Genomic DNA, 15066 nt, shown 5'->3' with positions numbered 1-15066 from the left:
CCCCAGGGGACCCCGATTCCCACGGAACACAGACTGGGTGCACCTGGGGCAGTAAGTGCCACGCAGGGAGTCCCGGCGCCTTCACCCGCCTCCCTCCATGCAGAAGGAACCAGAGGTGGGGCAGCGCTGCCCAGAACAGAGATCTCAGGGCCCAGCAGGGCAGCAGGGCTGCCCCCCTCGCCCCCGCCTCTAAACGCAGGATGCTCAGGCGGGGGCACAGCAGAGGCCTCAGCCAGCTCCCTGGCACCACCTGAGCCCCGAACACCCAGCAGGGCCCCGCAGCACCTCCGGGCCGCACTCTGAACCTACCGCCCACAGAGAACTGGCCGTCGGGGGCCCTGACTGCCTGGCACCATTTGAGTGTCCAAAACAGGGATCTCTGATGACAGCAGCGTTGAGGGAACACATCTGCTACAGCGGCACCGGACACATGTGTTCCCCAAAGGAAAGCATGTCCGATGGAGCAGTGCCCGGGACGCATCTATATATAGCCCAGCGGTGATGAGGAAGAAGGCTCAGGCAGTCAGCAGCTCCTGACAGCAGGCGCCAGCACCTAAGGAGCAGGTCGCCTGTGCCTGAGTTCCCGTGACAGAGCCAAGGGAAGGTCACACAGTCCACACACAGACCACGGCCCTGCAGTCACACAGACTGTAACCCACATACACTCACAGACACGCAGACGCTCAGGCAGACACACAGACACACAGACATAGAGATACGCAGACCCAGACCCCGCACCCCCGCTCAGGCCTCCAGCACCCTTGTGGCTGGCACCAGACTCAGCAGCCCCCTCACCGTGCTGCTCCTGGTTCCCGGGGCCATGAGCCCCCAGAGCTCTTACGCGAGAACGGCTCAGCTGCGGGCACTCGGTGACCACGTTCTTTCTCAGCAAGTCCCAGAGCAAGGTGGCACTGAAGCCATATACCGTGTAGGAGATGTGGGGGGCCAAGCAGGCAGGCCTGCCAAGGGAGCCTTCCTCCCAACTAGTGAGCACACGCCTCTGTCCAGCGACCAAGCCCTAAGGACATGGAAAAGGTGACCGGCAGGAACCAACTGGACCAGACCCCACAGCGCTGCCACCTGACTTCTCTGTCTACCCCCCAGCCTCCCTCCATCTGTCTGACACCCACTTCTGCATCTCGCCCAGCAAAGCTGCCCTTGGGGACCAGCCCCTTCATTCCCTCGAAGCTTGTGTGAGTCACGCTCATCGTGGCTTTCACACTCACTGTTCAAAGGAAAAGCTCGGCTGGCTCCTATGCACTCAGCCACAGTCAAACGCTCCTAGGGGCACTGGGCAGCACAGCAGGGGGTGCGCCATGCCCACCCACCCACTGCCGTCCCCAGCACCCCATACACTCCCGGGTCCACCTGAATGTGCCCCGGGCACCGCCGGGTGTGGCCCAAAACCACCCTCCAGAAAAAGACCAAAAAGCTGTTGCACAGCAGCCATGGCTGGTGCAACCTGGTCAGCGGGGGGCGGGGCCTCGCAGAGAGGGCAGGGCAGGGGGCGGGCCACGGGCGGGGCCTTGCGGGAAGGCGGGGCCTCGCGGTGAGGGCAGGAGAGGGGCGGGGACTGGCGGGAAGGCGGGGCCTCGCGGTGAGGGCAGGAAAGGGGCGGAGCCTGGCGGAAAGACGGGACCTCACAGGGAGGGCAGGAAGCTGGGTGGGACTCACGGAGAGGGTGGGGTGGGGCCTCACAAAGAGGGCAGGGCAGGAGGCGGGGAGGGGTGGGGCCTCGCAGAGAGGGCGGGCACTGGGGCAGGGCCTCACGTTAAGGCGGGCGGGGGCGGGCGGCGAGAGCAGGAAATTGGGCGGGGGCTCCCTGAGAGGGTGGGGCATAGCCTCACAGAGAGCCCCTTCCCCCTTCTCTCCTGGAACTGCAGGGAGACACAGAGGCAGCCTCCTACACCGGCAAAACCCCGACTGTTTCTGGAAGCAGCCACCCAGTCCCTGCCACGAGAGCCTGCCGAGGGCAGCCGTGCCGTGTACAAGGTGCCCCATCTCCTGCACCCCAGGTCCCCGCCCTCTCGCAGCTAGAAGACCCTGCGGAGCCCCAGAGCCCGGCGCACGCACACGCAGGAGGGCAGGGGGGAGGGCACCGAGGCCCACACTGCTGCAGGCAGGACCGCAGGGAAACCTGGCCGGCCTTCAGGGAGGGTCCGGACACACTGTGATCCAGTCTGCTCCCACCGTTAGTTTCCGACTTGCACTTCCTCCCACTTCGGGCCCCACAAATGTTACCTTGGCACAGCCTTGAATGGAAGACCACGTTCAGTCACCAGCAGATGACAGTTCCCCACGGTGGTGGGGTCACCCGGAAATGGGTCCTTCCCATCGGCCAGCCACGCACACACAAAGTCCCGGTCCATGATAAAGGTTTGCTCCCAAGGGAAGTATCCGAAATCGGAAGGGGGAGGGGATGCACAGCTGCCCTCTCCAGAGAGCTGGAGGCCCAGGGCAGAGACAAGGGGCCAGGGCGCAGAGAGAGAGGCAGGTCCTGGTCTCCTGAAGGCAGAGAAGCTCTGAGAAGCCAGGAAGGGCTCTGCAAGGGTCCAGCAACAGGATAACATGATGGAGGACTCAGTACAGGGAGGACTCACACAGAGATACCCTCGGAGGGAGGACTCAGCACAGGGAGGACTCAGCACAGGGAGGACTCACACAGGGACGCCTTGGGAGGAAGGACACAGCAAAAGGACACCCTGGAAGAACCCAGCACAGGGAGGACTCATAGGGATGACTCAGCACAGGGACACCCTGGGAGGACTCAGCGCAGGGATGTCCTGGCAGAGAGGACTCAGCACAGGGACACCCTGGGAGGACTCAGCACAGGGATGTCCTGACAGGGAGGACTCAGCACAGGGAGGAATCAGCACAGGGATACCCTGGGAGGGAGGACTCGGCACAGGAAAGACCTGGGAGGGAGGACTCAGCACAGGGACGCCCTGGGAGGGAGGACTCAGCAAAGGGATGTCCTGGGAGGGAGGACTCAGCACAGGGACTCCCTGGGAGGGAGGACTCGGCACAGGGATGCCCTGGGAGGGAAGACTCTGAAAAGGGATGTCCTGGGAGGGAGGACTCAGCACAGGAACTCCCTGGGAGGGAGGACTCGGCACAGGGACACCCTGGGAGGGAAGACTCGGCACAGGGATGCTCTGGGAGGGAGGATTCGGCACAGGGACGCCCTGGGAGGGAGGACTCAGCACAGGGATGACTCAGCACAGGGAGTCCTGGGAGGGAGGACTCAGCACAGGGATGCCCTGGGAGGGAGGACTCTGCAAAGGGATGTCCTGGGAGGGAGGACTCAGCACAGGAACTCCCTGGGAGGGAGGACTCGGCACAGGGACACCCTGGGAGGGAAGACTCGGCACAGGGATGCTCTGGGAGGGAGGATTCGGCACAGGGACGCCCTGGGAGGGAGGACTCAGCACAGGGATGACTCAGCACAGGGAGTCCTGGGAGGAAGGACTCAGCACAGGAACTCCCTGGGAGGGAGAACTCGGCACAGGGACACCCTAGGAGGGAAGACTCATCACAGGGATGCTCTGGGAAGGAGAACTCCGCATAGGGACGCCCTGGGAGGACTCAGCACAGGGAGGACTTGGCAGAGATGACTCAGCACAGGGAGGACTCATCACAGGGAGTACTGGGAAGGAGGACTCGGCACAGGGACGCCCTGGGAGGGAGGACTTGGCACAGGGACGCTCTGGGAGGGAGGACTTGGCACAGGGATGCCCTGGGAGGACTCAGAACAGGGACACTCTGTGATGAAGGACTCAGCACAGGGAAATTATGAGAGGGAAGATTCTGCATGGAGATGCCCTGGGAGGGAGGACTCTGCATAGGGATACCCTGAGAGGGAGGACTCGGCACAAGGACGCTCTGGGAGGGAGGACTCTGCATGGGGATGCCCTAGGAGGGAGGACTCAACACGGGGACATTATGAGGGAGGACTCTGCATGGGAATGCCCTGGGAGGCCTCGGCACAGGGACGCCCTAGGAGGGAGGACTCGGCACAGGGACATTATGAGGAGGACTCTGTATATGGATGCCATGGGTGAGTAAGCAGCAGCCACGCCACAGAGGTTTCGGCTGGCATGGACAGAGCCTTCTGTCCGCCACTGACCGTGACCAGGAGGCTGGAGTAACTGCAGGCCATGGAAGGAGCTCAGACAGGCCCTCTGAGCCACAGGGAAGCAGAGGGAGAGGGATGGATTTCAGGGACTCCATCTGCAGCAGGAACAGGAGTGACGTGATGAAAGCACAGCAGGGGGAGGTAGGCAGGGCGGGGGGCTCTGGGCATGGGGCCCCAGGAAGACAGAGGAGCCTGTGGAAGGACGTGATCCTGCCCCCACGGAAGCTCCAGCAGCTGCAACACCAAAGTGAGGGCCACTGGTCCCGGGAAAGGGCTGGAACAGGCACAAGGACATCAGGGAGGAGAACGGCCTCAGGGGATGGCGTATCACCAGGAAGACCACACATGCGCCCCAAGTCCCCAACCAGACTGCAGTCAGAGCTTCCATCTCGGGGTCCTGCCAGACATGGGGGCACCAGTGTCTCCCCCAAGCAACAACCCCGCTCACCCCAACTGCGCCCTATGCTGGGGAAGGACAGGCCCACCAGACTGACGGGCAAGTGCCTGGGTGGGTCCCGGAGCTCCCAGCACAAACGAGTGAGGGGTCAGCACCATGCCAGCATGAGGCTAGGGAAGGCCATTCCGAGTCAGGTTAGAAGTCCGGTTACTCACGCCTGTGACCACCGCTGGGACACAAAGGGCAGGAAGGGGGTGTGGAGAGGGAAAGGGCCTGGCCGAGACCTGGGGCTGCAGCATGAGCCTGTGCCTCCTCTTGCCTCCTCCCCTTCCTCCTCCCTCTCCTTCCTTCCTTCCTTCCTTCTTGCCTGCCTGCCTTCCTCCCTCTCCTTCCTTCCTTCTTTCCTTCCTCCCTCCCTCCCTCCTGCAAGATGAAAGCGGGCACAGGCCAGATCACCAGCGAAAGGGCCCCCAGGCCCCAGAAGTCCAAGGTCTCTTTGCGAGCCAGGAAGACCCCAACGGGGAACACGCAACAGTGCTTTTAATTCCAAGGTCAGCAATAAGCCCACCGGTTCGTTTGGAGGAGTCTGCACGTGACTGCGTGATCTAGGGTACCAGCGGGAACCGCATTTCAGAGGGGCGAGGACCCTCGGAACAGAGGAGACAGAAGGATGCGCTGTCCGGAGAAGTTTCCTCTCCCCCGTTCCCGGCAACCCCCACTCCGTGCAGTGCCAGGCCCAGGCCAACTCCTCCCCCATCCCTCGGGCCGAGGCGGGCTCGGCCGCCACCGCGGGGCGCCCCTCACCCGGTCCTTCATCCTCCAGCTCTGCGCCAGGGACTTGGAGCCCTCGATCTTCTCGCAGTGCCGCTTCTTCATAAAGGCCAGCGGCAGGTTCCAGTCGCTGAGGTCGGCGTCGGCGTCGTCGCCCAGCCCCAGCAGGGGCGTCTGCAGCAACTCGGCCTCCATGGTGGGCGCGGCGGGGGTCGGGGCGCGGGGCGCGGGGCGCGGGGCGCGGGGCGCGGGGCGGCTCGGTGCGGGGCGCGGACTCCGGGCTCCCGGAGCGGCGCGGCGCGGCGCGGGCTCGGCCCGACTCGGCCCTGCTCAACCCCGCGGCGGCCCCGGTCGCCCGAGCTGCTGCCACCCGGGCCGGCACCGGCCCATGGCGCGCGCCGCCCTGCCGAGAACGGGCCCGAGGACCGGGCGACACGCGGCCGCGGGGCGCTCTGCCCTCCGCCTCCAAGCCACGGCGCGACTCCTCACATCAGCGCGTCCAGGAGGACGCCATGTTGCCGGCCCGGCATGCCCCGCGCGCTACGGCGGCGCCGACGGCCCAAGCTTCCTCCGCGCGCGCGCGCCGCCGGGCCCCGGGCCCCGCCCGCCCGTTTCCATGGTTACCGGGCCGGCCGCGACCCCGCGCCGCTCGCCGACGCCGCGGACAGAACGCAGCGAGGCTGGTTAACCTGTGGGGTGGGAGGGTGGGTCGCCTCGGCCCGAGGGCCGCGCAGACCGCCCCCCGGACGCAGGAAACCAGCCCGTGGCGGCCTCAGAGGGCGCCTCGCCCCCCGTCCTGCCTTTTCCTGGCGACGCATCTCTTGCCTAATTGAAGTTTTTCGCTTAATCCATTTATTTTCCTAGAGTTTGTTTTCATGTTGATGCAACTTGGTGCAGGCAGCTGAAAGCCGGGCTCTCCCCCGTGCCTCCGCGGGCAGGGTCGGCCTGGAGCCCGAGTGCGGGTGCCCGCTGGCCACCCCGCCCCCAGCCTCCTGTCCCCATCCAGTCACGACATGGTTTACACCCGCCACACTAGCCGGTAAGGTGCCAGGCATGGAGCACGCCCAGGACTGGTCAGCAGTGACCGTTCTGCCGCTGGAGAGTCAGCCTGCAAACTGACTCATCTAAAACCTCAGGTCAGGGGGTTCGGGCACCTGCCTTGCACGTGGTGGACCCCAGCTCCACCCCCGCACGATGTAAGGCCCCTCCCAGCGCCGCCAGGAATAGCATCTGAGCACCACCACACGTGTCCCAGAAATAACTAATTAAAGCCTGGGGCCCGCTGGACAAATTGTTTCTCGGTATGATCTTCAGGCTTCACGCAACCTGGCAATACTTCTCAAAATCTGGAGGCCGTTTGCACGCCAGGGTGAACAGTCCAGTCCAGTTCTCTCTCCACTGGGACAGAGCCCCTGTCGGACTGTCCTGGGGAAATCAGCACCGAGATCTCATACCATCACCCCCACGGCCCAATACTCCTGCGATACTCAGGCACGGGCCTGGGTGTATCTCTGCAGCCAACACAGCCCAACACCCCCCTGCAGAGGCAATGCCACCAACCAGACACACAACCTCAGCACAAACCCCCCCACCCTCAAGTCCCAGCATCCCCACTGCTGCCCGGCCCCAGGCTCTGACGAATGTGACCAGCTTTGGTGTCCACTGACTGCCAGGCTGCAGCCCAGTGCCCAGTGCCTGAGGGTCCAGTGTCAGGGCGAGCCCAAAGAAGGACAGACCAGCCAGGCTCAGGGGCAGCAGAAGCCCAGGACGGACAAGGGGCTGGAGGGCTCCTCCCAGCGCAAATTTCTGGCCAGGGAGGTGGTAGACGGGGAGGAAAGGAAGGTGCTGGCCTTGTATGTGGTGGCCCTGGTTCAATCCCCAGCACCACAGAGGGTCCCCCAAGCCATTCATGGGGTCACTCCTAAGCACACAGAAAGGGGTGTCCCTGAGCACCGCTGAGTGTGGCCCCCCCACCCAAATGTTTTTTTTTTTTTATTTAGAGCAAGACTGGAGGTCAGGGCACTGGGGGTTCTGCAGGGAGGCCGCCTCATCCTTCCCAGAGAACCCTGAGCTCCTCTTCCAGGAAGCCCAGCTGGATAGCACGGCAGATGGACTTTTGTCCCAGCTCATGCTTGCCACAGCAGAAGCCCGCCCCCCCCCCTTGGCAGGTCAGATTTTTCATTGGGGGAGACGTGAGGGCCTTGAGGTGCCATGGAAACCTCAGCCCGCCTGTGCTCTGGTCAGGGCAACATTCAGGGCATCCCTGCTATCCTACAAGCTTCCCGGGGATCCAACACCGAGTGTGAGGGGCAGCAGGGCGAGGCCCGGGGTGATCCAGCTTGTAACTGGGGGCGCCAGTCTCACCGCCCGCGGAGGGGAGGCCGCTCTCCTGGCCACTGCGGGGCTGTCTCGCATCACAGCGGGAGATAGGGCACCGCCGCCCAGAACTGGGACAGGGGAGAAGTGAGGTAGGGACTACAGCTAGGGCCCTGCCGGCACAGCCCACAGCCCTAGGGACTCTGGGGGGTCAGCCCGGACCGAGGGTTGCTTTGTCTGCACCCCCCCTCGAGAAGAAAGGGGAGAGGGAAGGCCGGTGATGAGGAACCTCATTAACGACCAGAAACATGCAGTCGGGGCTCCTGAGCCTGCCGGAGAGTCCACCTTAGGAAAATACAGAAGCAGCACAGGCTCCCATCTATTCCGCTTGCGATTTATGTAATAGTCTTGGCTCCCCACAGTTCCCGGGCTCTGGGCGGCCCCGGGGGAGCCCCGGCTAACCCGGCCGCTGCCTCTGCCTCTAATTGGGGGATTAGAGGATCGTGTGCGCGCGCGGCGAGTATTAAATCCTGACAGAGAGTGTCTTCGTGAGAATTCACGCGTTTAAGCCTCCTAATAACTCCGTTTACAGGCGCGGGTTCCCTCCACCTCGGCGATAAAGAAACAGGGGCCCACGACATGGTGTTGCTTCCACGAGATTCCCGGGGCCCCATGATGCAGAGGGGTCTGGCCTGGGCTGAGGACCCCAGGAAGGAGCAGAGACCCAGTCCAGGTGCCGGGGAGAGGGCAGGGGTCTGACGGAGCTGGCACAGGCTCCCCCGCCACAGAGCGGCTGCCCCACCTACCCACGCTGGAAGGTTCCTCCCCTCCCAGGGGTCCCACAGGCGTCAGGGGAAGTTGGGGTGGGGCCCAGGGAGGGGGCGTCTCTCTCCTGCATCATTCCAGCTGCTCTCCTGAAGGAATCGCCTGCCAGGAAGCCGAGGCTAGTCCTGGGCGATGTCGTAGACTTGCCTTTGTGCCGTGTTAGCCTCGGGCCTGCGGGCCACCAGGAGCAGCCGTGGCTCTGAGCTGGGAGGGGAGCCCGGGCTCTGGGGATGGCTCTAGGTGGCCAGCGCACACCAGGTGTGGGCTGAACAGCCGGGGCCACCGCCAGCTGCCGAGGTGGAGGGTGGGTGACACGCCAGAGAAGTCAGGGCCCCTCTTTTGCCGTCCCCCCGGAGTGTGTCCGCCATCCCCAACAGAGTCACAGCACACGAACAGTTCTCCCCACACCGAGAGGCAGTGCAGTGATGGCACCCATCAGCTGCACGGACCCGGAGTAAGCCGTGAGCACCACCAGGTGTGGCCCCCAAACAGCAGCAGAGCGACAGGCATGGGGGAAACGGCCAGAGGCTGGGAAGCACAAAGTTCAGGAGACGGCAAGGCCGGGTGCCCACCTGCCTGCCACCCGCCCTGGGCCACTCGCTGCCTCTGACAAGCGTGTGGAGGAACGTGGTCTCACCCCTATTGAGCGGCCGCCCCGGCTAGGTGGGCTGTGTGTGCCCAGCCTCGGACACGGTGCTGGCAGGGCCGTGGGCAGACCCCTCCTCAACCAGCCCAGCGGAGCCAGCGAGGTCTCAAGCCCGCCCAGAACAGAGGCCAGACCCCCATCTCTCCCCTGCAGCAGTGCTCCCAGCGGGCTGTCAGACGGCAGCTGGGTCCGGGTGCGGGCGCAGAGGTGAATGTGGTGGGGCGGGGACTCGGGCTCGGTGCCCCCCACCCGGCTGCCGGGAGCCTGTGATCACACCCCCAAGCCAGCCAGCCACTGGGACGTGTCGCTGGGATTTATTGTCTGCATCTTTGTCCTGGCTCGGGTCGTTATGCTCCGCTCGTAACTCTCCATCTTCCGCCCTTCCGTCTCGGGTTTTAATCAGAGCGACGTGTCAAGCCTGACTCGAGTCTTTCTCTTCCCTCAGCGCTCCCCGGGGGCGCCTGTGTTTACGAGGCTGCGTTTATTACCTTTGCGCCCAGGGATTCTGCGGGTCTCTCCGTAAGAAGCCATTTCCCTCTCATGTATTTTGAGGAGGGTTCGCATTTTCAAGGCGCTTTCAGCCCATGCTTCCAGAAGGTGGGGGCGGGGGCCCCTCCTCAGCCCACAGCAGCACTGTGCCCCGAGGGCCCCACAGATGCCAGAGGGGACCCTTGGGGGGGTTCTGAGACCCCCAGCAGTCAGTGTAGCGGAGAGCAGCCAGAAGAAGACAGAGAGGAGACCGGGGGGCAGAGTGTGGGGCGCTGGCCCTGAGCACCCTCCAGGACTGGCTCTGAGTACCGCCAGCCCCAACTCCAAAACCAGAGAAGATGCCTTGGACAGAACGGCCAGCGCTTCCCAGGGCCTCCCCGGGGCTACGGCATGAGACTTGGGGGAGGCAAGGAAGGGGACAAGGTCTGCCCCGACTGACCCTGCCCCAGAACCAGAGGTGGCTCCGAGCACATGCTGGGGCCCCAATCTCAGTGCTTGCCTGATGCTCGAGGGTCTCCTGGGGCCACCTGTGCCCCCAGACACAGCAACAGGACCCGTACCCCGTGCGTCTCTGTGGCCGAGAGTGGACCCTGCCTGAGAATGGGGGTGGCAGGCTCAGGTGGGGGGCACAGCTATGCTGGGGGTCACCCTCACACCTTCCACCTGCAACTCCTGAGGGCAGCCTGGAGAAGGGCACCTGGACGGGGAGGTTACGGGGAGGGGCCCAGAGTGCGCTTCCGGGATGCAGATAGGAGCTGGATCCTGTTGTGGACGGGTCTTCCGTGCAGCCGCGGGGCACTGGGCTGCGTGGGTGGGCAGGGTGAGCATGGTTGTGGCAGCAGGACTCAGAGCAGACGGCCGCCCGCCCTGGCTATCCCCAGCCTGACTCTCTCCGGGCTCTGCATGCTCGGGGCAGGTGGATCTTTCTTGGTTCTATTCCCATTTTTGCACTTAAAAATAAACTGTAGTAAACGTCCAGGACAGACTGTTCTATTTCAGGGCCGAGAAGGTCCTGGTCCAGGGGCCACCTGGCGTGTCCTTGAGCACCACGGGGTGGGGGCAGGGACCCCCAGCACTGCACCTCAGACCTCACTTTGAACCACTGGCCTGGTTGTCCAAGAATCACCAGTGGGGTCACGGCCTCCCAAGCCACCCGGGAGCCCCCAAATGGACGGTTTTGACCCTTTTCCAGGGCACACGGCGAACGTGAGCACACGTGTGTCATCACGCAAGGCCCACCCTTTCCTTCCTAGGACTTTCGTTGTCACATGGAGGCGTCTGCCCATCGCTCTGGAGCCTGGAGCCCCCCTCCTCTCCCCTCCTGCCCCCTGCCTCTGCAGGGGTGATGGCACAGGCTTAGGAACTGGGGACCCCAGGTGCGATGTGTCAGTTGTGATGCTGGGCCACACAGCCCCGTGCCGGGACGCCTGCCGTGCCGGAACACTCTCCGTGCCAGGATGCCCTCCGTGCTGGGATGCCCTCTGTGTCGGGACACTGTCCGTGCTGGGATACCCTCTGTGCCGGATGCCCACCATGCTGGGACACTCCATGCCTGGTCGCCCTTCGTGTCGGACGTCCTCCATGCCGGGACACCCTCCGTGCCGGGATACCCTCTGTGCTGGGATGCCCACCGTGCCGGGACACTCTCCGTGCCGGGATGCCCTCCGTACTGGGACACCCTCTGTGCCGGGATGCCCGCCGTGCCGGGACAGTCTCCATGCCTGGTCGCCCGCTGTGCCAGGACAGCCTCCTGTGCAAGCGTCTTAATACTGAGAGATGATTCTTGGGGGCTGAGTATTCTGCAGGGAAGCAGGACTGCAGGGGCCTCCCTGCCTGTGACCACCTCAGGTGACTCCACCTTCACCAAAGGTCCTGGGCCCAGGAGCCCCGGCTAAGCTCTCTGCCCACCTCCCCAGGGGTGCACAGGCACGTGGACTCCCAGCCAGTCTCCACCCAGCTCGGGGTCTTGGGGCCGCAGCTGGCATCCTCAGAGTCCGGGCGGTGCCGACAACTGAGCCCAGACCCGCAGCAGCGCTGGGCAGCACCCGCTGGGCCACCAGCTCCCCCAGGAGACACATCAGCCGCCGTCCAGGGGTGCCGGGTGCCATGCCCGCCAGGGTGACTGGTCATCGCACTATTGGGTCTAATAAAACAAAAACAAAACCCTCAGCCCACCTCTCTTCCCTTAGACCCACGTTGAGCAGATGGCAAGCCATATGCCTGCTGTACCGCCTCGTGCAGGCTCGCTGCCGGCCCCGCCTGGGAGCGTCCATCTGGGAGACATAAATCCTACTTAGAGGGGAACTCGGAGAGGCGTGAGGCATGCAGGAGTCAGAGATAAGCAGACCTGCTCTGCCCTTGGACACCTAAGCTGGATTTTCTCCAGTAATCCAGCCCCACCCAGCCAAGGCCAAGAGCAAGGAAAATTTGGAGTAGGAGAAGGGCTTGCACACACACACACACACACACACACACACACGGGTGCACACGCACGCACACGCACAGCCCCGAAGCACGAGTCTCGCACTCAGGAAGGCGCCAGCCACCACCTGGGCAGGGCGTCTGCCTGCCTCCTCCCGGCACGCCACGGCACGGCGTGGTCCACATCTCTGCTGCCTTCCTCCCGGCCTGCCGCCCTGTTGACCCCCTCAGCCCTCAGACAGAGCCTGTCATTCCCGAGTAAGCCTGGACCGAGACACACCCGCCTGCAGGGCTTTGGATGCAGCCGCTGCTCCGCAGGATTATCCGGGCCGGGAATGAGTTTCCGGCTGCCGCGGTCCCCCTGGCAGAGTCGTGGGCGTTTGTGATTGGAACTGTCCCTGCTGCAGGCCTCGGGAGCCCCCAGCATGCCCCTCCAGCTAGTGGCCAGTCCGCAGCCCGTCACGCCCTGCAGCCCTGCCCCCCTACTGTGGCCTGGCAAGCAACTTGGGTGTCTCCTGAGGCCCGTGGAGTCCTGAGAGGCAGGAAGCAAGACTCGGCAGCCGGGTCATACCCAGTGTGCCACCCCCATGGGACCTGTGGCCTCGAAACCACTCAGGACCGAGCAGTCAGCTGCCCCTCGTCTGCCTCTCCCCTGGGTGCTGAGAGCTTTGGCGGTGAGCAGACCAGCTCGTCCTCAGAGGAGTGACTTTGGTGATGGGGGAGGTGGGTGCTTGGCACCCCAGGCCTTAGGCAGAGAGAAGGTTCATTAAGGCCATGGTGAGGCAGAGCAACCAGGAGCCCCCGCAGGACCACGGCTCACCCCTGACCCCCCCAGACACCCCCAGCCCTCCCCTCCCCCCCTTCCCTCCTGCCTCTGCTGGCAGCCGTCACACACCCTCAAAGGCAGGGACCCCAACATCCACCTGGTGGAGCATCCCTGGCCCGGGAAGGAAGCAGCTCTCTACTCACGCTGGGGCACACCCTGTGTAGTGTTTGGGGGCCAGGCAGAGCAGGGAATGGGCACAAGGTCAGTTTCCAGGGCCAGGCCTCCACCCGGAAAACCCTCGGGTCCTGAAGACAGCGGTGGGGATGCGCTGCCCACCTGCCAGGGGGTCCTCTGGGTGTCTCAGCGCTGCTGGCAGACGGACCAGGGCAGCACAGCCACGGGCGTGCATGGGGCACTGTGTGCGAGTATTTAGGGCCCTGGCCATGCAGGCGTGCTGAGTGTCTCTGGGGCACGTTGAGTGTGTGCAGGGCATGGTATGTCCCAGTGCTGGCCGGCAGCTCCAGCCTCTCCTGCTGACCTCAGGAAGCCCAGGCCAGGCGAGTTCACACAGGGGTGAGGGGGGCCGGGGAGACAGTGTCCAGGGCCCCAGACACTGCTGCCCGGTGGGGTGCAGCGCCCCTCCCATGAACCAAGGTGTTTGCTGGCCAACAGGAGAGGGTTGGGAGGGTTTCAAGCGCGTGAAGCCATGAACAGAGACTGGTCGGAGCCACCCTGGCCCCCAGCTGCCCCGGTCCAGGCCCAGGCCGTGTGGGCTCAGTCGGAGCCTCACAGAGCCCCGTCGTCCTGGTCCCCAAGCCCCAGGACCCGGCAGCCCACGGAGGACCGAGCGGGCACCCGCCACGAGTCCCACACACCACGGCCAGCATGATCCACCACGGGGGCCTGGCTGGCACCGGTCGCCCTGGCCTCTTCCTGATCCTCCAGCTCCTCAGGTTCCCATCACACGCACACACACGCACGCGCGCACACACACACACACACACACACACACACACACACACACAGAGCCCAATGTGCGTACACCCCCCCACGCATACACGCACAGCACACACCCGGACGTCACGCGCTCCAGCAGGTACACCCCACACTCACTCACACCCGACGGCGGGCGGATCTCGGGGCTCCCCGGGGGTCCCAGCCACCCCCACAGCGCCGCGTGTCCCTGGCTGCCGGCACAGGGAAACCATCTGTGGCGTCTGCTTCCCGGGACCAGCAGCCACACGTGTGCGAGGCGCGAATGCCTCAGTTCTGGCACCGGTGAGGCCCGGGGGTGGGGGGCGCCCCAGGGAGCTTGGGACTGAGCCTGGCACCGAGAGAGGCCTGGCTGGGCGGGGGGCGCGAGGGCCCTGCTTGGGCTCTGCCATGGGGGCTTCGGTACAGGTATGGGGGTGGGGGAAGGCTGCGGGTCAGCCCCTCAGGGTCAGGGATCAGGCGCCCATAGAGTCTGCAGGGCACCTCTGGGCACCGCCACAGGGTCATGGTCACTGTGTCCCTCTCCCTTTAGAGACTGCTGACTGCTACCCACTGCCACAGGGCCTTGGTCAGTGTGTCCCTCTCCCTTTAGAGACCACTGACTGCTGGGCAGTGCTACGGGGCCCTAGTCACTGCATCTCTCTCCCTTTAGAGGCCGCTGGCCGCTGTCCACTGCTACGGGGCATTGGTCACTGCATCCTTCTCCCTTTAGAGGCCGCTGAGCACTGCTCTGGGGCCATGGTCACTGCATCCCTCTCCCTTTAGAGATTGCTAATCGCTGTCCACTGCTATGGACCTTGGTCAGTGCATCCCTTTCCCTTTAGAGACCACTGACCACTGGACACTGCTACGGGGCCTTAGTCATGCATCCCTCTCCCTTTAGAGGCTGCTGGCCGCTGAGCACTGCTACGGGGCCATGGTCACTGTGTTCTTTTAGAGACTGGCCTTCACATGTTGCTGCCCAGGAACTTTTGGACTCAGTTGGGCTACGGACAGCTGACGGAACAGAGTCTGTAACCTGGGTGCCCGGTGATGTGTTGGTCCACTAATCCACCACAAGCAGGTTTGCTGCCTCAGCGTCCCAGAGACCAGGCAGCCCCTCGCAGGCCCAGGCCTTCTGTTTCTGCCGCTCAACCCCTCGCGTGAGTCCTGAGCCCCCACACCGCGTCCTCCCCATGCCCGTCCTCTCCTGGGGCTCCACGGCACCCCCTGGCCCCTAGAAGCTGTGACCAGGTACCTTGGCATGTCCCAAACAGAATGTCTGGGCAGATGGTCTGGAAATGCCAACATCGGCTCCATGACCTTCT

At 64.3% G+C, this 15066-nt stretch overlaps 1 protein-coding gene across 1 annotated transcript in view; it reads right to left on the bottom strand.

The window, feature by feature from the left end:
• RPTOR (regulatory associated protein of MTOR complex 1) overlaps positions 1 to 5523 on the bottom strand; it is a 61862-nt gene extending 56339 nt beyond the window's left edge. The window contains exon 1 of the mRNA XM_056115756.1: positions 5337 to 5523. Within this exon, the coding sequence (XP_055971731.1) occupies positions 5337 to 5498 (162 nt within the window). The 5' untranslated portion in view covers positions 5499 to 5523. The remainder of the gene's footprint in view (positions 1 to 5336) is intronic.
• Positions 5524 to 15066: the final 9543 nt, after the last annotated feature.

The sequence above is a fragment of the Sorex fumeus genome, unplaced genomic scaffold, assembly GCF_029834395.1.
Source record: "Sorex fumeus unplaced genomic scaffold, SorFum_2.1 ptg000029l, whole genome shotgun sequence".
Lineage (NCBI taxonomy): Eukaryota > Metazoa > Chordata > Mammalia > Eulipotyphla > Soricidae > Sorex > Sorex fumeus.
Note: the sequence above shows the minus strand (reverse complement) of the source record. Positions and strands in the feature narration are given on the sequence as shown.